The following is a 26,311-nucleotide window of genomic DNA, read 5'->3' as shown; positions in this document are numbered from 1 at the left end:
TGAGTTGGTTCCAGTAAAGAGTATAACCAAGTGTGAAGTTAACAACCCTAAAAGAGTAGTTCACACTCAACAAAAAGTCTTCAGAATAAAATTATTTGTATTTTCTATGCAGATTCACTCCTCAACAAAATCAACATAATCATTCTAGAATGATCATTTATTTTCAACTAAAGCTATTCAAGTTATCTTATCTTGTTTTCAGGATCCACTAGAACAGGTTTTCCTGCTTGAATGTTGATTATTTTCCTCATATTCTCCATTGTTGCGGCTCCTCTCTTCCCAGTCTGTCAGTAACGCTCTGTTTACTTCCTGTCTCTATGAAGCCCCTCCTTCTGAAAAGCAAACTGTGCTCTGATTGGTCGGCTGGAGCAGTGTGTTGTGATTGGGTATTAGGTGCTCTTTAATATCACAATACATATATTTTTTTAAAGTATTAGTGCAGCCCGAGTCTCTGGATAGTGTTTGCCTTTCCATAAAGTTAAAGTCTTGAATCTGTCGCATCTCTGACGCAAGTTACAGCTGTTATTAAAAATGCATGCCTTCTGGAAGTCACAGTCATCGGCAACATCACTTCTCATCATAATTAAGAGATTTTTTTTTTTAAAAGCAAGGTAAGTTTGGGATGGACTGTGCTGTGGAAGACATTATAGCTCCATTAATTACCTCCAGTCATTAAAGGCGACAGTGGAAAAGGCTTTTAACTACTTTTCCCCGTGTACTTTCTGTCATGCTACACTTCACTTAATGCATGTGTTATATGAGGGCAGCGGCACTTTACTTTCTGCCGAGTGAGCAAGTGTGTGTGTGGGGGGGGGGGGGGGACTCGTACAGGAGCTACAGCTCTTAAAGACAGGGAGCAGAAACAACGCTCGACTCCCCTCAGCACACACACACGTTCACGGGTGGAAACGGCTCCCGGACTGAAAGCTGAGGCCTGTTTGTTCAGTGTCTGAGACATGGAGGAATAATGAACTCTGACATGTGACCCTGGAGAAGAGACAGATATTTTCTAAACGTCTTAGGAAAGAGCATTACCTCATCTGAATGCCTTTACGTTGTTGTTTTTTTTGTATGTGTGTGTGTTTTAGACCTGACTAGGCCCTTTCAGCACCTCGCTTTTGTTAAATAGTGGTAATTATGCAGAAAACAGATCTGGTTTGCTTGCCATGCCTTAGTGCAGACAAACAAATGACATGCTCTGACAAACCCTATTACCCCAGTTTGGGCAGTAGTTTAAGAAACATGAAACTACATGGAATAAAGACCCATTCACACACCAAGGATGGTAACTATAACGATAAAGGTATAAACTATAATGATAACAGCACAGAGAAATGAAATCGTTGGAATCACTTTCAGACCGATTTTTTTTATTTTTTTCAGCTGATGAACGATAAAAACATTGACAGCCAATCAGAATCCACCCTTGTTGCTAAGCGGACGCAGCGATTCTATGAGATTCTATGCGAGTTTATGTTATGTTTAGGGATGCACGATACATCAGCCACCATATCGGTATCGGCCGATATATGTTAATTTTTAATGTTTTCGTTATCGGCCCAATAAGAAAATTTGGCCGATATATATTAAAGCCGATAAATAATGGATTATTTCCTTCAGCTGAGACGCTTCAGATGTGCACTGTTCAACAGTCAGGGTTTGAATTGCTTGAAATATGATTGGAATCACTTCGAAAAAGGAAATACAGTTCAATGTGCAGCACAAGTCTGTCATATCGGCTACATAACATTACAATTATAACATTATAATCTAGTATTTCGGACGTGGCTTTTAATGGTGAGACTTTTGTTTTTGTAATCAGGCTCTCAAAAATTATATAAAAATTTGGATTTTGATTTATCGGCCAATATATCGGATTTCAAATATCAAGAAGTATCGGTTATCGGCCAAATTTTCATATCGGTGCATCCCTAGTTATGTTTTGATTTAGGATTATGATTCCCAGGCATTTTTCATCCAAATTCACTATGATTTTGCATGGGCGTTTGTTCGCTAGCCCACTAAATTTACTTCCTTAGGAAAGCAATAGCACAGGCTGCACAATTTGGCATATCACTCATGTCAAAGTTGAATACTTTAGGGCTTTGTTCTGAAAAGTTGGCAAAATATATCTGGTATATAGACATTCGCGAGACAGGAAGTGTACACTGGCACTCAGATCATCATTGCCTCTTTCTGACACTCGAGCACTAAAAGGGCTTCGGGAACAAACTTGGCTTTCGCATGACATCAGCGGCAGCCGCTACTGTTTCCATGGAGCAGATGTGGCCACTGGGCTTTTAGACCCGTACAGCATGAATGGCACGGCAATGATGTCATGGTGTCCCACTCGGCTGTTAGAGCCGGGATTCTCTAGAAAAGAGAGCAGAAAAGTCTGGGAAACACAAAGGAAAAACAATCTGTAAATCACAGATCCGTCAATCAAGCGGCAGAACTCACGCAGAAGCGAAAGAAACCCCAGAGATTTCTGAAAGAAGGGTGAGAGATTCTCAGCTGATGACATGCTGCTAAAGACAACAGAGAGACTGTGGTGTCATCCGTTCACACACAGCTAGCACATCCCTCACCGAGCTCAGCGCTAGAGCTGGACTAGGGAAGATCGAACAAACACTCAAACATCTCATAACTTGGTGTTCTGGAGAAGCTCAGCTTCTGTTTTAAAGCAGTGCATAAGTGGCATGCATTTACAGTTAATTTAGGGGTTTAAAATTACATCTTTTTAACACTAGCAAGCAAATTGCGAATGGCACACTGCCATCAACGAGTCTGTGACACATCATTAAGAAACTTGGCACGTTAAATGTCGCCCAAGTGTTTTAATTACACTTCTCATTTTACATGGAACTCGTCCCATCAAATATCTCAGGCCGAATCTGTGTTTCCTTACACATGTTTGTTGATCTAAAGCACTTGGCCGATGGTAGAGGACTGGTTCTGATCCGACACGACTGGGTGTTCCCAAAGCAAAGTGGTGGAGGACTGGTTCGTATCCGACACGCCTGTGTGTTCCCGAAGCACAGTGGCGGAGGACTGGTTCTGATCCGACACGCCTGGGTTTTCCCGAAGCACAGTGGCGGAGGATTGGTTCTGATCCGACACGCCTGTGTGTTCCCGAAGCACAGTGGCGGAGGACTGGTTCTGATCCGACACGCCTGGGTTTTCCCGAAGCACAGTGGCGGAGGACTGGTTCTGATCCGACACGCCTGTGTGTTCCCGAAGCACAGTGGCGGAGGACTGGTTCTGATCCGACACGCCTGGGTTTTCCCGAAGCACAGTGGCGGAGGACTGGTTCTGATCCGACACGCCTGGGTTTTCCCTAAGCACAGTGGCGGAGGACTGGTTCTGATCCGACACGCCTGGGTGTTCCCGAAGCACAGTGGCGGAGGACTGGTTCTGATCCGACACGACTGGGTGTTCCCGAAGCACAGTGGCGGAGGACTGGTTCTGATCCGACACGCCTGGGTGTTCCCGAAGCACAGTGGCGGAGGACTGGTTCTGATCCGACACGACTGGGTGTTCCCGAAGCACAGTGGCGGAGGACTGGTTCTGATCCGACACGACTGGGTGTTCCCCAAGCACAGTGGCGGAGGACTGGTTCTGATCCGACACGCCTGGGTGTTCCCGAAGCACAGTGGCGGAGGACTGGTTCTGATCCGACACGACTGGGTGTTCCCGAAGCACAGTGTCGGAGGACTGGTTCTGATCCGACACGACTGGGTGTTCCCGAAGCACAGTGGCGGAGGACTGGTTCTGATCCAACACGACTGGGTGTTCCCGAAGCACAGTGGCGGAGGACTGGTTCTGATCCGACACGACTGGGTGTTCCCGAAGCACAGTGGCGGAGGACTGGTTCTGATCCGACACGACTGGGTGTTCCCGAAGCACAGTGGCGGAGGACTGGTTCTGATCCGACACGACTGGGTGTTCCCGAAGCACAGTGGCGGAGGACTGGTTCTGATCCGACACGACTGGGTGTTCCCGAAGCACAGTGGCGGAGGACTGGTTCTGATCCGACACGACTGGGTGTTCCCGAAGCACAGTGGCGGAGGACTGGTTCTGATCCGACACGACTGGGTGTTCCCGAAGCACAGTGGCGGAGGACTGGTTCTGATCCGACACGACTGGGTGTTCCCCAAGCACAGTGGCGGAGGACTGGTTCTGATCCGACACGACTGGGTGTTCCCGAAGCACAGTGGCGGAGGACTGGTTCTGATCCGACACGACTGGGTGTTCCCGAAGCACAGTGGCGGAGGACTGGTTCTGATCCGACACGACTGGGTGTTCCCGAAGCACAGTGGCGGAGGACTGGTTCTGATCCGACACGACTGGGTGTTCCCCAAACACAGTGGCGGAGGACTGGTTCTGATCCGACACGACTGGGTGTTCCCGAAGCACAGTGGCGGAGGACTGGTTCTGATCCGACACGACTGGGTGTTCCCGAAGCACAGTGGCGGAGGACTGGTTCTGATCCGACACGACTGGGTGTTCCCCAAGCACAGTGGTGGAGGAATGCAGTGTGGCGGCCCTGCAACTGACCGTTAGCAAAGCCCCGCCCCCTTTAGTTACTGTTGCTATGTCCGACAACCCACGCCCCTCTCACGCCCCACCATGTCCTCAAGCAGTGAAACACACATCGCGGAGCAGAGAGGACACTAACACACTGAGACAGGACAGACCAGGGTACTTTTGACAAAGTCAACTTTCAAATTTGGTCATTTTTTAACGAAATGTAAAAAATAAATAGCGTTTTGTGGCTCTTTAATGTGTCTGACAGATCGCTCAGTTAAAGCGGCTCGAGAACCGATCATCTCTTCCTTCTAGTTCATTTATAGCATCAAATAAACATGAATGAACATCAGAAGGAATGTTGTTTTAACCGCAGAAAGACATCAGTACACTCCTGTTTATCAAGTTCTAATCCTCCAATCCTAAATCTACTAACTCTCCTGACTGCTTCGTCGGACAAAAATGGCGGATTTGGCGAATGGCGGATTATGATTGGTCAGAGCGCCTGTCAATCAAACATAAATATTGAATACTGTCTCGAATAGAGATGCAGTGATTACTTCCCAGACACGCCAGACCTGACATTCATTAAAAAAAAAAAAAGAAGTGAATTTGAATGTACATTCATTTGCAAAAACATTTCAAAGTGTTCATTTAGGCAAATTAAATAAATAAATCATTTTTATTATATTCAGATCGTTCTTTTCTATATACAGTACTACAGTCCTTCAAACAAGCATCTAGTGCTGTACAGTACTGTACATAGAAAACAACGATGTGAATATAGTAAAAAGGATGTATTTAAGTATTTTTATACCATGGTCTGGGTGAATACTCGATTCTGATTGGCTGCAGGGTGTCCATTATAAAGTGATAGAGGACACCTAGTAAAGGAGTTCTGGTGAAACTGACTGTTTACCGTTCGAAATTAATAAATAAATGCGCTGGCTACATCAGCTGTGAGTAACCATAGCAACAGGCAGACTATAAATCGAGCGGACTATAAATATCTCCGGTTGCTAAATAAACCGTCAGGCGTAACCAGGGAAACCAAGTTATAGATTGTAAAAACTTTAGATTTCGATTGTAAAACTAATTAAAATATAAACTAATGTTTTAAAAATGTGTTATTTGGCAAGTGACCATGTTATAAGCGGGTTAATGCCCTTCGAGGTGTCCATTGTCAGGTATAATGGACTTCGGCGGAGGCAACCATCCTCCTAGGTTCACGCATTGCCGTCGTCCATTAATACCTGACAATGGACACCTCGAAGGGCATTAACCCTTACATGTATTCATATAAACTTGAAATTATAAAATTGTAGGAAGGCACAAATATAAACTTCTGTCTGATACCGATTAATGGATAAATAGCAGATACTAAAATTCATCACTATTTTTGTCTCAATAATTTAAAAATAAAAGACTAAAAACTAAAATCAAAAAATGCTACAAATGAATTTAAGCTTTACAACATTGTAATGTACAGTAGAGATGCCGGATATACCGGCCACCGTATCGCTGTGGGCTGATGTAGTGGGTGTGTGCTGACGCTGAGCTTCACCAGGACTGGATGAACAGCGGAAACTCGAGTAAAACAAACAATTATCAGTTTAAACTAAAGTTTTGACTCGATATAGTGTTTCTTACATCTTACCAAAGAGCCAGTGATCATAGATATCGACATGCAGCAAGAATCATGTTTCCTGACATTTATATGAGCCAGATTTCCACGCCGGGGAAATACATAAAGCAAATGTGCCTGTGAACGCTTTATATAAATACAATATAGGTCTAAATCCATGTGATCACTCATATCAGTGTTATATATATCATCATATCGTCCAGCACTAAAACTTGTGTAGTTTTTTGTCAGTGTTTATTTAAAAACATCCAATTATGGAGAATACGGTAAATATTAAATTGATGAGTAGCCAATTCAATATACTATAAGAATACAATGAATATGGTATGATTTTACCCCATAATTCAGCATATTAAAACGGGAAAGAGCTTTGAGATCGACTGTATAAATATATTTGACCAGAAATCTGAGGTATATTTTTACAGACTGCTGAAAGCTACAGAACAGAGAAGCAAATGGATCCGCAATTCGCAGAATCAACAGGATCCAGGCAGAGAAAGCTGGATATGCAGGTTATGATTTTGTGTTAAATGTGTTTTTTGCCGCATTAACGCTGAAAACAAATGATGCCACTCAGTGTTTCTGCCACTCAGTCACTCCGGCCGTCGGTGACGTCACACGCATAACCTTCATGTAAACCTATGGGAGTGTTTGTTATGTTTAGGGACGCACGATATATCAGACACCATATCGGTATCGGCCGATATATGTTCATCTTTAATGTTATCGTTATCGGTCCGATGAGAAAATTTGGCTGATATCTTAAAGCCGATAAATAATGGCTTATTTCAACATTCAACGTTCAACATTAAGGGTTTGAATTGCTTGAAATATGATTGGAATCATTTCAGGAAATACCGTTCAATATGCAGCGCAAGTCTGTCATATCGGCTACATAACATTATAATGAGAACATCATAATCGTGTGCTTGGGACGTGGCTATTAATGGTGAGACTTGTTTTTGTAATCAGGCTCTTAAATATTATATAAAAAATTTGGCCAATTTTAACGGCTTTCAAATACAAAGAATTATCGGTTATCAGTATCGGCCAAAATGTTCATATTGGTGAACAGCATGGAAAAATGCATCTCCCTTTAGGGTTTGCATAAATTAAGTGTTAAAATGAAATACAAATTGTTGAATGCATTAAATGTAAAGAGTAAAATGAGTGTGCACAATGAAATATCCAATATGTGCACAAAAATAAATATTGGTCATCCTTACAAAATTCGATTTATATCGCAATAAGTGTGTGCATATAGATGTGGTTACTCCCTCACTTTGTGAGCACAAAAATAAAAAAAATAATCCTTAGGAGTCTCTGCCTTCACAAATCCTGATTGGCTCCCAGTTAACATAAGATCAAATCCATGGAATTAAAATTCAAATATGATCGTATGAGGGTTTTATGAATGATTTACAAGTTGAACATTTTTGGCACTCTTAAAACCTCTCAGTATGCCAATAATCAGACCAAACCTCTTAACCTTAACCTAGATAACCTTAACTAGAGTAAACTATAACTCATTCACCTAGCCTAAATATCTGCTGTGCTTCAAAGACAAACTGATGTTTAAACTGTACATGTTGATAAGCTCATCCAGTTTCAGCGGTGACTGGGTCTGAATTATAACTTTAGTGCATGGACGATTTATAATACAAAATAATCAGGTCTAAACAAAACTACTCTACTAACGGTCAATGATGTTTACTCAGACACTCATCAGTCTTGTGAGACGTCAGGTTCGGCCAGCTGTTGTCCTGGTGTAAGACTACTTGGGATAACTAGACTCTAAATGGCAATATCAAGGCTAATATGATTCTCAGGATGGAAATCAGAATCATAACCCTTTTGCCAGCCACTGAAATCAATCACTGAGGACGGTGGAAATGCCATCAAAATAACAACCAATCAAGCTATTCAAGTTCACAAGGACTGTAAAAAAAAAAATATATATATTCATTATTTGTAATCACAACTTTTTATCTTTAGTCAAATCAACTTAGATAATTAATGTGGTTCAGATAACATCATATTTTGAGTTTCTATTGATTAAACCAGTCTCCTTCATTGCATTTACTCAATTGTTTAATTTCAATGAACTCAAAATTTTTAAGGCAACCCAGTAACTTACTTTTTTAAGTTAAACCAACAATATTTTTTTTTTACAGTGAGAGATTGGTAGAACGTGCGTCACATGAACTAGTCACTGATTTGTCCTCTCTCTTGCTTGTTTACACTCAGATGTAATCGCTTGGCTTGAACGGGTGGTGGCAGACATCCAGACATCCAGACTTTCGTCCATTAATCCTGATGTGTTTTGCAAACAAACGGATCAGATAACCCGCTGGTATCACATGTACGAGAGTTTGACATGTGTGACTAACACAACATAATTCTGGGAGGATTGAAAAATTAACAAACTATTCAAAAATAAGACTCTCTAGCATTTCACACTAAACTTCAGCTTGAGTTCAGACTTCATCAGTCCATCATGCAGAAGCTACAGTAACTGTCCCGTTTGTGGATTAGCCGGACATCTCAATCAGAACTGCGTTGGCATGGAGAAATGAAAGCTAGCTGTGCTGCATTGTACAAATAATACACATGCCCAAATCTTTTTGTGCTTGCATTGCATATCCTCGGAAACAAGAGTAACAGTGAAACCAGAGCAGGGTTTTCATAGCGTTCAACGACTTGGCAAAGCAACACCAACAACAATATTGTGCCCTGTATGGCTTAAAAACCACTGAGCCCTGGCATCCATACCAGTGCCATCAAATGTTTTCCCATTCTGTGATCCAGCTTGAGTACATTAATGCACTGCATGCCAAAGTTTATGGGGTGTTTCATTAAATGTCTCTCACAGGAGAAGATCAATGCATCTGAAAGACATCTACATGGCAAAAGCAATGCCAAATCATTTAAGTCATGCATCACACTTTCTGCAACATTACATTGATTGCACTGCATGCAATGGCAGATCCATATAGGAATGCACAGGGAATCTTTAGTGTAAACATTTTCAATCCACATATACTGTATATTACCCAGACACTTGATATGGCAAAAACATTTCTCGAGAATTTATTCGTGGCTTTAGCAATTCATTAAACATCAGGTTCCAATTAGAAGACAACATTAATAGTTATGAATCCAAAAAAGGCACAATTAAAGCTTTTCAGGGAAATATATATATCGTGCATTAGATTAAAAAACACGACTTCTGATTTGACTGACACGAACACAGTCAGCTAGACAGTTTAAGACGGAGAAAGTATCTTTTTTATATATATTTTTTAATGTTTTTAATTATTATCCAACGAACTTTAGTAATATACAAAATGTACATATTGACGGAAGTGGTGTCTCACCTGCCGAGCTCTCTCCCGGGGATGACGTCATAGCGCTCGGTGAACGGCTCGCTCCTGATCGCGGTTCGGATCTCGCACAGTAACCCGGACCGGTTCTGACCCGACTCACAGCGAACACGGCTCCTGGACTCGCTCGTTCGTGGACATTCAGGAATCATAACGGCTGCGGATCTGTTTTATCTCTGTACTTATACCTGTGTTTTACCTGCAAGCCCAGTCCACTTTAATACAGTGAGCCGAATACTATCACTCTACCTCACGCTTAATAACACAGTGTCTCTCGCTGAATTTAGACCGAACATGGAAACGTGTCTAAAATATCAACTGTTGATACTTTCATTTTCGGTTAAAAGTCCTCCTGAGTGAGTTTGATGCTCAGACGGTGATGAGAACAGCTTTCCTCCTCTACTTGCTCCTGCTTCTGTGTGTGTGTGTGTGTGTGAGTAACTGAAGTCAAGCTGCTTCTCGGACTCCGGTTGCCGGGGCAACGGCCGTGATTGACAGGCCTTTCCACCAATCACGATCAAGCACTTGCCGGTGGGCGGGAGGAGGTGCTCCTTGAATGACATTTGACCAATAAGAGACGACCAATTGATTAATTGATAAAATTTCTCTTACAGTTATAAAAAGACTGACGTTGGGCTTATTGTGAGAGGACAATTAAATCGTTGAATGTTTATACACGAAGCGACTGTAATCTGAATTTATACATTATTTATACAGAAAGTAATAGTTAATGAGGACGTAATGCGGGCTTTTATTCTTAAATCTAATCATATTTTATTTATTTTTTTGGGGGGGGGGGGGGGGGGGGGTTAATTCAGACATTAAAACTTATCGTGGTGTCATTGCAAAAATATGCAGCTTATCTGATAATAAACACCCTATGTTTTATTGTAAGATTTTGCTCTTATTCTGTGCGCTTTGAAATAGGCTCTGTGTTTAACACACACACACACACACACACACACACACACACACACACACACACACACACACACACACACACACACACACACACACACACACACACACACACACACACACACACACACACACACACACACTGAAGAGTGCTTGTTGATGGGATTCTTCCCAACACTGGAGCGAGTGAGGCCCTCTAGTGCTCGAACTGGAGTAGTTATGAATGTATTGTTTTGTAGCATAACTCACCACAGAAGTGAACGTAATCAGGCTAATGCATACAACATACAACAAAGTGATTGTTTATTGACATTTATGTACAACAATTTGGGGCAAAAGCAAAGTCTGTTCATCTCGAACAAACTGACATCAGGAAATTAGGCTGATATACAGTAATTAGTATTCATAAATAGGCCTATGTATATTTACATTTTCAGTAACAATTGAAATAATTTTCATTGGGTTTTCATATGCAATTTCATGAATTTATATTGAACTCAAATACAAAAAGAATATAAAATACAAAACTGCCAACAAATAAAAAAAAAGATAAAAATGCATCGTTATAACATCATCAACTGAGCATTGAACAACAGCAAACGGTCAGATAGTCATTTCACAATCTCTGTCAATGCGTAAAACAAGTTACGCTTGATAGTATGAGTTTCAGTGGACATCCTTATGTCAGGGGAACGGGTTCATAGTTCATGGCAATAAATGCAATGATACACACTATCATAAAAGCCTGCATGCATTAAATGCTGACATGATGACTGTGATTATCAGAGAGGCTGGGCTGCAAGTGTCCAACACAAATGCAAATAAAAAAAGCACCACTTAAAGATATTGCATACATATTAATAATAATACAAAATCTGGTTATCTGGATCTTGTTGCCTGTAGTAATTTTATAAATATGACTCAAAGTCTGTTTGCATTTAGTTTTACAGTTACACTTATGAGGGACAAACCAACTCATGTTTGTAGGACTTGTATGATATAAATCATACATATGCATCATTAAGAAGAAGTTTTTGTTTTATTAATAAAGATAAACCTGCAATATACACAAGGTGGAGGCGGGGTCTTAATAAATTTGTCATAAATATATTCCAAGCATTAAAGAGAAATATAGTGAATGAATCCAATGTTATTGTCAGTGTCTTTATTAAATGAAGCCCTAAAAGAAGGCGCATTATTTCAATTATTAGAGAGTTATTTCTCCTGTGGCCACACGAACCCTGCAGACAGAGCGTTCTGATTGGCTTAGTGTTAGTGTCACTAATTCGACTGCTCAATAAAGTCGCTTACATGACTGTCGAGAGAGCCTCCACGTGTGCTCCCTGACGCCAGAGGAGATGAGGACTTGAGTTTGACCATTTCTACTCAACAACAGAATTATTTTTAATATTTTTTAATGACATCAACAGATTTTGAGGCATGTGATTAAAGTAGACACACTATATTCTCATATACCCTGCAGTGTGTGTGCAAACAGTTCAGGGATTATAAGAAAGCAAATCATTTGCTGTGGTTTGGAGTTCAGCCGATGATATGAGCATTGGTCAGTGGCTGTGTTTGTTTGGATTGCATACTACTCATATTATCCATATTATTTATTTATGCAGCATCCATAACGACAACATACACACATACATACATCACCCGTATGATGTTTTACATTGGCTGCAATGCACATTATATACCTAGAGCACACTGTGTGGAGTATTGTATCCCATAATGCAATGCGCCAGTGAACTGATCATTCTGACAAATGTTCATTTTCACACATTTAACTATTTCTGATATGATAACATGCTAAATGATTAAACATGCAGAGCGTTATGATGTGTGCCATAAGCATTGCATATTACTGCACTTTTGAAGTGCTATATGTTGTATATTGTGTAATGTTTCACATACTACCTTACCTTCATAAAATACTGGCAGTGTGAAGTACAGTATATAATGTGCAGTATTTCATAAGCAATATGGGTTACACTTTATTTTAAGGTGTCATTGTTATTATGAAATTATATATTTAAGTACTGAGTAATATTAATTAACTACATGTACTATTTACTATAGGGTTAGGGTAGGATTAGGGTTTGGTTGAGGGTTAGTTGCATTTAATTATGCATAATTTACTGTTATTACTATGGTAAGTACATGTAACATATGTAGCAGTGACACTGTAAAATAAAGTGTTATAGCAATATGTTAGTATTCCATCTCAAACACAGCCAGGCACTGACAATCCCAGTTCACCACATTTTAAGGGAATAGCCAATCAGAGAGGAGATGTCGGGGTGGGCGGGGCACAAACTAACGCTCAAACTAATGCTAATTCTCTTACACACGGTTTAAAAGTTTCCACACATGCCAGCATGACGACACTTAGTTGCCATATCAACACTATATAGAGATAAAATGCGGCAAAATTATAAAATCTTCGGATGATACTGAACATCATTGAAAAACAATTTTTTTACTTATGTTAATTTTTCATCTCTGTCTTTTGTGTTTATTTTAAATTAGAGAAATCTGATATTATTTGAATCTTATATCTGTTATTTAATAGATCTTTAATGCTGATCTAACAGCAGAAACACTATCCGGGTTTAAACCCCAGTTGCTCAGGCGGGGCATGTTGTCACACTGTGTTACAGTGAGCCTCTGTTAGAACTATGATATTCTACTCTATACTTTTATGAATTCTAATGAGAAACCATGAGAAAAAGGTGAATAAAGACTGAGAGTCAATGTTCAGAAATGATTAATTATGATTATGTTTTGAACTGTGCTGTATAGCTGTGTTTTGTGATGTGTTTGTTGTCAAACTCAAACATTTGTTTATTTTTAATGATTAAAAAAATTCCATTAGTTTATATAAAAAAGGTAATTGTATTTTATTGACAAAATATTTTAGTTTGTCTTGTATATTTTTGGATTAGATCAAATAATATTTTAATCTGTCATATGGTCATGTTATAATGAACTCCACCTATGGGGCATGTTGTCACATTTCACTTCAATTCTTTCGGGGTAAATCAAGAAAAAAGTACATACTGTATTAATGAAACAAAACCACATAATTTTACTAGACATGTGTGAAATTAATATGGGAAAAAATAACTGAGAAAGTCAAAAAAGTGTAATGTTGTGCCCCGCTCTCCCCTGATAACCAATAGAATGACGAGGAGGACGCGAGTGTGATTTCACTATTGCATACATGTGGCCTTTGACCCCAAACTCCCACAAATACAGAAAAGTACTACATATCTTGTGTTTTAGTGCAGAAACATGCTATTTCAAGTCATTTAAAAACAAAATGCCCAGATTTATTTACTTTAAAAATCTCTAAAAAGTCTCTTGTGGCTTGAGTTATTGAAAATAAATGTATTTACAGTAATAATAATAAAAAAAAACTCTATTCTCCATCAAGTCTCACTTCTTCACTCCAGACCGAAGGTGCTGGTCTCCTCCACGGCCGTCAGGAGCTTCTCGTACAGCATCGTGTGCGATGGATACGGAGGCAGATCCAGACGGTTGAAGCATGTGTGAGCCCTGCAGGACACACAGATACAGGGGTCAAAGGTCAAGAGAGATCTCATCCTGGCCTCTGACTTAATAGGCGACTGAATTTCTGACAAACTTTCCCCATCTCCGCCCCAGCAAAGCATGTGAAATTCTGTGTCTGAGTGAGGCATCTGTGTCCTCTCCATCACACTGGCCTTGTTTAGCTTCGGCTGCTGACGCTGAACACACACACAATGACAAACTGCCAGCCGTTCTTCCCCTGACAGAGAAATATGAGCTGTGCTTTAGTGCTGACGGCGCCAGCTCTGATCCGCAGTCCTTCTGTGTGCCAGACCAACCGGGAGAAAGGATTTTCAAGGTGAAACGCTGGATGCAAATCAAGCCTGAGTGAGCTTTAGCACTCGGTCTTCAGGGTGACACTGTAACACTTTACAGTAAGGTTCATAAGTTACCTAACAATGAGCAATACTAATAATAATCATCTTTGTTAATATAAGTTAATAAAAATACAGCTGTTCATTGTGTGTTCATGTTAGTTCACAGTGCATTAATGATAACAAAATACAACCTTTGATTTTAATAATGTGTTGGTAAATGTTGAAATGAATATTGTCTAAGATTAATAAATGCTGAAGAAGTATTGTTCATACTTAGTTCATGTTAACTAGTTCATGTTCATGTTCACAGCTGAGAGTCCGATCCAAGGTCCGAAGTTCATGTTTTGATACATTATATACATTTGGTTAGTTTTGGTTTGGTTTCTCATTGCAATTATGCGAGCGCACTAAAGCACTTTACATGACGTACTCGCGTCCTGTCGTCATCATCTATGTGGGCTGCATCTTGACATGAGGCGCGTTTCCATTACAGATTTGCGCAAAACTTTTGCGATGTTTTCTCTAAATATCGATAAAAAACGTTTGTGAAATGACGGCGTTTCCATTAACCGATGTTATGCGACTAAAACGTCATTTTTTCCTCTCGCGATCCGTCATTCCAAAAACCATGAACGGACGTTGGGTTTATATATATAACACAGCCACGTACCGCACTAGACATTATTATTATTATTGGAAGGAAACGTAGGTGTGTTATCCAAGCATTAATGGTAAGGAAAGATCCTTATACTGTGAGCGGCACATATGAGGAGTTTCTGGGTGTTTCTCACTCATTTCTGCTTCGAGGTCTTGATTGTGGCATTTCTTTGAGGTTTAGAATCCATTATTCCTGTAATTCTTTTGTCTTTTATGAATTTAATAAAGAACTGTCTCTCTGTCCAATCACACCGCGTCATCTACGTCAGGTGACCTGTAAATGCGCAAAAACTGTTTCCATTGCAGTTTAGCGAAATATTCCTTTTTTGAATTGCCTGATAAACCTCCTCATGCGAGCGTGAAAAACTTTTTTGCGATAAATGGGAGTTTTTGCGAAATTTACGTGTTTCCATTGGACGTATTTTCAATTCGCAATTTCAATTTGCGCAATTTGAAGGGTAATGGAAACGTGGCTATTGATTGGTTTGTAAACGGACGTGCGTCTGACGTCAGCGTGTCAATTCGGCGGGTAACTTTGACAAGATTGAATGAACAGACGCATATCGTTCCCACTATACTGTTATTATTACGGCATTACGACCTGCAGCTCCAGCTATACTCGAGGCTAGCTCACATTTACCAAATGAACGTCCTCGTTGTGTGAACATTTTATCGTCGCCGGCAGGACGTAGGACAAGTGTGTGTGTGTGTGTGTGTGTGTGGATCAGCTGTAGAAACGCTGTGGGCAGGACTGACAGATCTGCACATAAATATTCTTCTTCAGTTGTTTAGGCGACATGGGAACCACCGGATCTTCCTGTAAAGGGTCTGAAAGTCTGAACCATACAGAAAATGCTTTCACACTAGAAACTAACCAAACCTTTATTCAGTTTGATCCGGACCGTGACTACCTCTTTTCGTCTTACCAAATTTCGTCTGTTTGATCCTGGAGGTTTCACACCTGTCATTTTGATTCGGATCAGACTGAAAAGTCCGAAAATCTGGACCAAACAAGGTAGGTGTGAAAGGGCCCTAAGGTAGTTAACTAATGTTTACTAATGAACCTTATTGTAAAGTGTTACCGATGACACTTTGTCATCTCTGTTAGCTTTATTTTACAAGTCTCGGAAGTATGATAAGGCTTAATGGGGGTTTCCTTCGCTGCTGTGATTGAATTGCACATGTTAGGTAAACGAAACATTAAGCTTATAGACGACCACACAAAGATCTGTTGGTTAAAGCACTAACTGGGTGATGGTGTCCTAAAAACATCCATTAAAGGGTTAGTTCACCCAAAAATTAAGATTCTGTCAGTAATTACTCGCCCGCATGTTGTTCAACCCCGTAAGACTTTCATTCATCTTCGGAACACAAATGAAGATATTTCTGATTAAATCTGAGAGCTGGATCACTCCTTCATAGACTTCTAGGTAATTGCATCTGCCAGCCCAGAAAAGTTAGTAAAGAGATTGTTAAAATAGTCCAAGTGACCAAGTTGACACACAAAGTATTCTTGTCGCTTGATAAACGTAAGGTTGAGCCACTGTAGTCACTTGGACTATTTTAACAATGTCTTTACTTACTTTTCTGGGCTGGCAGATGCAATTACCTAGCAGTCTATGAAGAAGTGAGACAGCTCTCAGATTTAATCAAAAATATATTTTTTAAAATACAAATTTGTGTTCCAAAGATGAACAAAAGTCTTTTCAAACGAAAGACAGAATTTCATTTTTGGGGGAACTAACCCATTAAGCTCTGTGCTTTTCATTTCACGTCTCTCACTTGTTTCTTTTCACATGAGAAAGAAGTTCGACTGTCAAATATAAATGGAAATGTAAGGATTTAAAAGCACTCCTTCAATCAATTCTTGTTTTAAAATGAGAAATAATATTCTTTCCATGAAATGTAAGCTATGAGGAATGTGATGGCAAAAATCCTTTGGTTTTTAATATTCCGCCCAGGTCTCTGAGATCCTGAGCCTTTCTGTGTAGCATCTCTAATAAAACACATATGCTAGTCATCTAAATGGTAATGCGCTCTGAAAAGTTGACAAAACAAACTTTTAGCAAAATATGCACATTTTAAAATCTTCTCAACAGACCAATAATGTTCAAAACTTCATCTTTAAAGAGGCATATAAACATTTTGTATCTGGAATGAGAACATCTCATTCTAAAGGTTAGGATTATGATTTTTCGGTAGTACTACAGAACACTGTGAATGTATATTAGATCCATTTGTTGTTTGCTGTTGGGTTTTTAACATTTGGACCCAGAAACGGAGACAAGTTTCATGTCAGACTTAACAATTGGTTAGGAACAGGGTTTGAAATTTACATTTTTCACTCACCGGCCATTCAGAACTTCTACTAGCCCCCCCAAAAAGAAAGAAATGACCCAGATTAACTACGTCATATACTGTATATATATCTGATCTCACCATCATCGAGTCCGTCTGTGATTACATGAAGAAACAGAAGAAACTGAGACAGACTAAATCCAGAAGAACTGCGGGAACGTCTCCGAGACGCTTGAAGAAACCTTCCTGCAAAGCTACAGTACTGGGAACAGTACTGGCACTCGTGTTAAAATGCTGTAAAGTGAGAATGCTTTCAAAAATAAAATCAAAAATTGAATTTATTTATGATTTAACTTCTATTAACTAATTCAAATCAATATATGGTGTAACGACCCTTTGCGTTTAAAACGGCTTTTTATTAACATGCCTTAGACTTTTGCACAGTACTGTACATACATATATATATTATAAAATTTGGATGTCATATATTCATTTCTTATTCAAACAAAATCCTGTCATCCAGAATCTCCTCTATTCCTCTTTCATCCTTTTCACCATGTGTTTTAGGTGCACAGATCAATACAGTACAAATAAAATAAAATAAAATAAAAAGTTGGATGTTGGAAAATGACAATGTCTTTTCTGTTATCCAAATGCTTTTTAAAGGGATAGTTCACTTTGAAATTAAATTTTGGTATGTTTTAGCTTACCTCAAGGGCATCCAATATGTAGGTGTCTTTTTTTCCGCAGTAGTTTAAATTTTGATATTTTTAGGTCAAACCGTTCTTGTCTGTCAGTCATATAATGCAGGTCTATGGTCACTGTCTCAAAGAGCATGCACAGAGTCCAAATTAAAACAATTCCCCGTCGTCCAAATGAAACAATTCCCCATCGTAAGTACACATTGATGGAATAAGACACGAAACGAGCGGTTTGTGTGAGAAAACGAACAGTATTTATATCGTTTTTACCTCTTGAACACAGCCACGTCCAAGTGATCTGAGAGCGCGGGCGGGTATAGATATATACAATAGAAGTCGCCTTGGCGACTGCAGTTCATTGGAACGAAACCGTAGCCAAGGCGACATCTAGTGTATATATCTATACCCGCCCGTGTTCAAGAGGTAAAAACGATATAAATACTGTTCGTTTTCTCACACAAACCGCTCGTTTCGTGTCTTATTCCATCAATGTGTACTTACGATGGGGAATTGTTTCATTTTGACGACGGGGAATTGTTTTAATTTGGACGACGGGGAATTGTTTTAATTTGGACTCTGTGCATGCTCTTTGAGACAGTGACCATCGACCTGCATTATATGACTGACAGACAAGAACGGTTTAACCTAAAAATATCAAAATTGAAACTACTGCGGAAAAAAAGACACCTACATCTTAGATGCCCTTGAGGTAAGCTAAAACATACCAAAATTTAATTTCAAAGTGAACTATCCCTTTAATCTTTGCTATTGCTTCAATGGAAATGAAGAAGAGCCGTTATTTGTTGTGTTGTATAGGGGTGGTGGTGGCGCAATGGATAAGACACATGCCTTTGGTGTGAGAGACCCAGGTTCGAATCCACTGTGAGACACCAATGTGTCCCTGAGCAAGACACTTAACCCCTAGTTGCTCCAGAGGCGTGCGACCTCTGACATATATAGCAATTGTAAGTCGCTTTGAATAAAAGCGTCAGCTAAATGAATAAATGTAAATGTAAGTGTGTTGTGACGTGTGTGTTCAAGTAAGCCAGATATGAGCAGATTCTGCACAATACACTGTATTTAATATATCATGATGAATCACGAGTATTTGCCATAAATTTGTGCAGATTTGTCTTACACGAACTTCCCCAGCAAAGTGAGTAAACGTTATAAGTAACACGCCAAATTGGCCAGTGATTTACAGCGTTACCCGCCACTGTTGAGTTTTACCCGCATTTGGCGGGTGTTCTTTTCAAACCCTGGTTATGTAGTATCTCCTGCAGTGTATACCTTGGCAGAGAGGTTATCTTTCCCCACTTCTCGATGCAGAAGCGCCTCAGGCCGTTGCTCCCCCTCAGCGCTGCGAATCCCTCATAGGGGACACTGGACGTGCCCGTCACGAACTGGAGCAAACGCAGCCTCTGCTCATTATTGAAGCGCTCCACCGCGGCCCAGAACCAGCGCATCACAATGTGTCCATCATGGTAACCTGGAGGTTCATAGAGATACCAGTAAAGTTAATGGTGAAGTGTGTAGTTTATGTGACACTAGTGGCACCTAGTAGAATTGCATAAATAATGCCACATTTTCAAACCACTTTGCAAATGGCCCTTTATGGTCCAGGTGCAGGATGATGTTGTACTGAAGTAGAATGTAATTGTAGTGTGTTTCATCCCAATGGCCCGTTCACTTTGACGTGTTCATGACCTGTTTAATCTTTGAATGTCTAAATGCAATTAATTTCAGCTTGCACTTCTGTAACCAAAGCTGAAAATCTTTTCACATGTAACGCGTCAGTCATGGTCCCCCACTAGGTAAACACCCTCTAGCTCCGCCTGCTACAGTAGCCACGCCCCAATCTCTCAGCTTACTACAGTAGCCACTCCCCAATCACTCAGCTTTATACAGTAGCCACGCCCCAATCTCTCAGCTTACTACAGTAGCCACTCCCCAATCACTCAGCTTGCTACAGTAGCCACTCCCCAATCACTCAGCTTGCTACAGTAGCCACGCCCCAATCTCTCAGCTTACTACAGTAGCCACTCCCCAATCACTCAGCTTGCTACAGTAGCCATGCCCCAATCTCTCAGCTTGCTACAGTAGCCACTCCCCAATCACTAAACTTGCTACAGTAGCCACTCCCCAATCACTCAGCTTGCTACAGTAGCCACGCCCCAATCTCTCAGCTTACTACAGTAGCCACTCCCCAATCACTCAGCTTGCTACAGTAGCCATGCCCCAATCTCTCAGCTTGCTACAGTAGCCACTCCCCAATTTCCTCAGCTTGCTACAGTAGCCACTCCCCAATCTCTCAACTTGCTACAGTAGCCACTCCCCAATCTCTCAGCTTGCTACAGTAGCCACTCCCCAATCTCTAAGCCTGCTACAGTAGCCACGCCCCAATCTCTAAGCCTGCTACAGTAGCCACGCCCCAATCTCTAAGCCTGCTACAGTAGCCACTCCCCAATCTCTCAGCTTGCTACAGTAGCCACTCCCCAATCTCTCAGCTTGCTACAGTAGCCACTCCCCAATCTCTCAGCTTACTACAGTAGCCACTCCCCAATCTCTAAGCCTGCTACAGTAGCCACGCCCCAATCTCTAAGCCTGCTACAGTAGCCACTCCCCAATCTCTCAGCTTACTACAGTAGCCACTCCCCAATCTCTAAGCCTGCTACAGTAGCCACTCCCCAATCACTCAGCTTGCTACAGTAGCCACTCCCCAATCTCTAAGCCTGCTACAGTAGCCACTCCCCAATCACTCAGCTTACTACAGTAGCCACTCCCCAATCACTCAGCTTACTACAGTAGCCACGGCCCAATCACTCAGCTTACTACAGTAGCCACGCCCCAATCTTTCAACTGCTACAGTAGCCACGCCCCGAACTCTGTCTGCTACAGAAGCCGCGCCCCAATCTCCCAGCTTACTACAGTAGCCACGCCCCAATCTTTCAACTACTACAGTAGCCACGCCCCGAACTCTGTTTGCTACAGTAGCCACGCCCCAATCTCCCAGCTTACTACAGTAGCCACTCCCCAATCTTTCAACTGCTACAGTAGCCACCCCCAAACTCTCCGCCTGCTACGGTGGCCACTCCCCAATCACCCAGTTTGCTACAGTAGCCACTCCCTAATTTCTCATTATTGGTTGAGCTGAAAAGAGAATGACAGATCTGAGCGGAGGGCTCTCAATGCCTGCAGGGCTCAATGTTTACACTTTTGGGGGAGATACTAATAGTAGTCAATGAACAATAAACTGGGTTAAGATAATTTATTTATCCTATAAATTTAAATAAAATTTAAATAAAAAAAATTAATTAATTTATTTACTGGTGGTGGCGCAATGGATAAGACACATGCCTTTGGTGTGAGAGACCCGGGTTCGAATCCACTGTGAGACACCAATGTGTCCCTGAGCAAGACACTTAACCCCTAGTTGCTCCAGAGGCGTGCGACCTCTGACTATATAGCAATTGTAAGTCGCTTTGGATAAAAAGCGTCAGCTAAATGAATAAATGTAAATGTAAAATGTAAATTTAACAAAAAAACAGTGCACTATGTCCAGTGCACTATAAAGCTTTGTCCAAAATCTAGTAGTAAACTGTCAACTGTGGGAAGTGATTTCGGACACAGCCCTAGTGATCCTGAAGACCTTAATTAGCTGGTACAGGTCTTTTTAGTTAGGGCTGGAGATAAACTCTGATGGAAAGTGACCTTTCAGGAGCAAGACTGGACACCTCTGCAATGGAGTATAATTTTAACATGTTGCTAAGCTAACAATGGCACTCTAAAAAGAATTATTATATATAGCACACACAAATATAGGGTAAAGTAGTCCTTTTGTTATCCTTCCCAATATCAAATGTAGTCAAGACAATTTTGTCTTTACTGACCTTGTCATAATACATTCTGTGAACGATTTCTCCATTAAGGAAACTAACTCAGAGTTTGGTTGAATCAATCTCATTTAAATTATGTAAAGTATAAGAAGAAAAGAGAATGTGTCCTACTTAAAGAGGCCCTTCAAGGGTCTCTATCTGAATGTGCATAGGCTGTGCAGGAAAAGTCAACAGAAGACTCCAGAGCTTCAAGTGAGGTCATCTCGACACTGTGAAACCACAACACCGCAGGGTTATATGAAATTCTACAGGGCTCACCCGTTATGCTTTCAATGTCAACAGCTCCGTTCTAAGTAATGAACTGCAATCTAAACAGATGGGATACTTGTTTTGGCATTTGTGGTGGGGTAAAATACTATTGACCCTCCATAGTAATTCACAGCAGAGGACCTAAAAGAAAAGTGAAACCACTTCACATGGAACAAATGGTAAGCCTGAGCAATCAAGCGTCTAATCACTAATGAAGACCATGTGAACATTTTTCTCCAGTAATTAATGATTTATGGATAGTTTTGAGCATTTCTGGAGCTATATTGACACTATTACCTACTGTTGACAGAGTAGTTCCCATGTCATTTTTGTGAATTTTTAAAGACACAGTAGGCATTCGCTCACCTCCTCTGTATTCTGTGTTGGATCTCCAGTCGTTCAAATCTATCTCAGCCGTTCCTGCAATGACCAACTCCAGCTCACGAGCATCGAACACTGAAACCAGACGGGAGTCTACGACCTGCATCGTTAAAAGGTACATCTGACATTCAAATATCTGAATCTGATTAGTAAATACTCGTTTCAGTAAACCTTTGTGTAGACTGGCTACTATTCAAGCTGACGTACCTCATAGAAACCTCTTACAAGGGCTTCGGTCTGCTGCATAACCCCCCTCTCCACCCTCCATCTTGCCATTCGCTCAATGTATTCCTTCTTGTTCTTCTCTGTCACTTGGATACTGGAGCCGCCCGACTTCAGTTCCCTCTCCGTCACCTGTCAAACATCGTAAAAGAGTTTTAAGAGTTGGGACAAACCTTTGTTGCAGCAGAAATAATGTATTAGAGACATGGCAGGTTAAAAAGCATTGATGCACACTCAGCCACCTTTTTGTTCTAACGGTGAAGTGTGTCATTCCTTAATGTTAAAACATTTATCCCAGATTAACCACCTGAGGTCGGCTATCGCGCCGGCGCGATAGGCTCGTTTTTTTCCTTATCAGTGCAAAAAATAAATAAAAATGCTTATATGCTTGTGTTATACATCAATCGATCCTGTTAAGTGTGTATTTTTTTTGTGTATACTCATAATAAAAACAAAGTGTTGTGCTTTTCGCCAAATAAAGAAAAATAAACATGATGCGAGTTCTGCCTCCTCTCTGTCAGTGAAGTCAATTCTGAAACGCGTCCGAAAATGAACTGTAACTCAGTGAATACTCAGTCAAACAGGCATACAGACACACAGGCATGAAGCTTGAATTCTCTTCTTTTAAATGAAGTAAGTTTTATAAAAAAACAAATATTCTAAGTTTATGTAATCTGTATGAAAAGAGAGAGATGTCAGTCGTTCTCTTCTCAGCTAATTATTTTTAATGTGACTCCGCCCACGGAGAGCGTGCGCTATTCAAACGCAAATGACTGAGACGATCCCATACAAACTGTGAACGCCCACATATCAGCTTGAGAAAACACAAGTTTATTTAGATCATTGCACTTGTTTACATTGCACTTGTTTACACTGTCTCGCGGCGCTTTGAGGAATAATGGAAAATATACCTCAGAAGTGCTGGTATTTCGAGGAGCAACGGATCCTGAGAATACTGTAGTACGTTTTTTTCATTCTCAAGTGAATTGCGTTTCTGTGTGTGAATGAATGAATGGCAGAGATGCGCGCTCGCAAAAAGACTGTTTAAATTTGAATTGCGTTTCTGTGTGTGAATGAATGATCCGCTTTTAGCAAACTATACTGAGATGAGTAAAAATCTACTGAAATATGTTGAAATAAAATGTATTTGTATAAGCAACGTATTAAACTGCAAATTAACATTTATATTTCTTATATAAACGAAAGACCTATGTTACAGACATATGAAAGACAACATTTCGTTGACTAGTTTTGGATAGATTATAAATTTTTACTGTAAAATATTTGCCACCTCAAATAAGCTTTTGTTTGCCAATTTTTGCTCATATGTTAAATATACTATGTTTTGTCAAAAATAAAGTAATCAAATAATATGTTATTAGTGTTTTTCCCAATGTAGCCAAGGCTATATTCAAAGTAATGAATCCTTAACTTTGAAATATGTATGATATAAAATGTATACATTCGTTTTTACAAAGAAAGATTGCACTTGAATTGTTGTTGTAATTGTAACCTTTTTAATAAAAAATATATTTACAAGGTAGATGTAAACTTTTCTTTAAATAATTTTTATTGTGTTCTATTAGTGACAAATTTGGAGAGAGGATACATATTCCAAAAACTGAAAATACAGTATGAGAATTAACTGCACAATTACTAGACATGGAAAAATAAAATGAGATGCTTCCAACTGTGAACCAATTTGGTAGAATATATATATATATATATATATATATATACATATTGCTCTTGCATTCTTTCTTATGGCAGTGACACACCTGAATGAATGGCTCATTAAGTATGCAGGCCCCATTGTCTCCTCAGGTGTGAACCACTAAATATGCATGATCGTTGACGCCCACTCGCATATGGCCTTTCCAAACATAAAGTGTCTTGCAAAATTTAAATCAATGTATTGTTTTATGTGAATGATTAGGTAGGATGATTTTCACATCATTTTGAAGAAAAAACTCTAGGCGACGACATCCATTAGTCAAAAGTCTTATTGACACATATTTAGTATGTGTTTTATGGCCTTATTTCATAAACTTTAGTTTTTAGTTTTTTCAATAACCATGCATAAACATTATTCTCTCAAAAATACAAACATGTACATACATGTTGCTCACATATTATGATAGCCCTGTTTGTGCTAAATAGAGTGTAATTACACCTTTGCCATTAATATGTTTATAAGCAACTGAAAAAAGCACAAATGTCAGGGCATGTCAGAACATCTCAAGGACCCCAAAAACACCTTAGACCCCAGAGGGTTAATATAAGTAACCATAAGTAAGCCAGGGTTGTCCAAACCTGCTCCAAGAGGGCCAATGTCCTGCAGTTTAGCTCCAACTTGCCCAAACACTGGACGTTTCTACTGAATCTTGATTAGCTGGTTCAGATGAGTTTAATTAGGGTTAGAGCTAAACTCTGGAGGACAGTGAAGGACCAAGAATGGACACCCCTGAAGTATTGAGTAGATCAACTTGAAGTAACAACTACCGAAGAGCGCAAACCCGTGTTTCTGGTCCTGGAGCCCCCACTGGGATTGAGAAACACTAGTGTAAACACATGGTTTGGTTTGTTTTGGTGACCCCGACGTGCCATCCTTTACACCTATAGTACAACTGGTAACCAGGTTTGGTTTGCTGTAGGTAATGGAGATGCCTGGGAGCGAGACTCAACTCTCAAGTTTCTTCAGTACTGATCAATGATCATTATCACCACAGGCATTTTGGTAAGACACATGTAAAACCTTCAAGGTGCTTTAAAAACAGATTGAATTATACATCACCTGTCCAAAGACCTCCTCGTTGACGGTAAACGTTAGATCCAGGATGTCAGTGATGTCGTTGTCCTTCATCCATTGTAAGCTCTGGTGGAACTCCTCATCCAGGAATTCCAAATCACTCAAATCTGTCACACTATGGACCAAATAACATAGACATCCAATCAAACGTCATCATTCTAAACTCTGCTGAAAGTGAACCCCGGGTATTAAGACTTGTATGGCTTAATCTAATGTAAATGATGTCTCCTACTGAAATATATAGTAGAAAACCCACAAAAGATTAACGTTATTTAAAACGTTAGCATATTTTGGACAATGGGGGGCGCCATTTTTGGTGTGCAATGCATTCTGGGTCGATGACGTCAAATGGTTGTGCTCTGTGAGCTACTGGCGCTACCTGTTGCTATTTTTACCGCAACACAACTCGGAATATAAAAAACTGATGCAAAGTTTTAGTAAGAGACATAATTTACGTTATATTAAGCAATATAAGTCTTAATACCCGGGGTTCACTTTAAGACTGGAATACACAACACGACACTGCCCACGTTTTTGCCCCGATTTACAGTCTGGACAAGTTGAGGCTAGATGCCTAAACGTCAGAGAGAGTCTACAGATTTGAGTTCACATATTTCATAGAGAAATACATCATATTTAATAGAAAATTGCATCATGATTGCATAGACTATGATTCCATTCAGTCAGATGATATAAAATATGTTTGAT

General features: G+C 40.2%; 2 protein-coding genes across 4 annotated transcripts in view; both read right to left on the bottom strand.

Annotated features, from left to right (window-relative positions):
- stk17a (serine/threonine kinase 17a) overlaps positions 1 to 10,092 on the bottom strand; it is a 51,064-nt gene extending 40,972 nt beyond the window's left edge. The window contains exon 1 of the mRNA XM_082183817.1: positions 9,550 to 10,092. Within this exon, the coding sequence (XP_082039943.1) occupies positions 9,550 to 9,707 (158 nt within the window). The 5' untranslated portion in view covers positions 9,708 to 10,092. The remainder of the gene's footprint in view (positions 1 to 9,549) is intronic.
- Positions 10,093 to 10,780: 688 nt separating this feature from the next.
- hecw1a (HECT, C2 and WW domain containing E3 ubiquitin protein ligase 1a) overlaps positions 10,781 to 26,311 on the bottom strand; it is a 121,236-nt gene continuing 105,705 nt past the window's right edge. For all 3 annotated transcript variants that reach the window (XM_082183798.1, XM_082183797.1, XM_082183799.1), the window contains 5 exons: positions 25,589 to 25,718; positions 22,780 to 22,926; positions 22,558 to 22,672; positions 19,337 to 19,535; positions 10,781 to 14,040 (listed from right to left, as the gene is read on the bottom strand). In XM_082183798.1, the coding sequence (XP_082039924.1) occupies positions 13,929 to 14,040; positions 19,337 to 19,535; positions 22,558 to 22,672; positions 22,780 to 22,926; positions 25,589 to 25,718 (703 nt within the window). In that variant the 3' untranslated portion in view covers positions 10,781 to 13,928. The remainder of the gene's footprint in view (positions 14,041 to 19,336; positions 19,536 to 22,557; positions 22,673 to 22,779; positions 22,927 to 25,588; positions 25,719 to 26,311) is intronic.

The sequence above is a fragment of the Leuciscus leuciscus genome, assembly GCF_965113295.1.
Source record: "Leuciscus leuciscus genome assembly, chromosome: 11".
In the NCBI taxonomy this organism is placed as follows: Eukaryota; Metazoa; Chordata; class Actinopteri; order Cypriniformes; family Leuciscidae; genus Leuciscus; species Leuciscus leuciscus.
Note: the sequence above shows the minus strand (reverse complement) of the source record. Positions and strands in the feature narration are given on the sequence as shown.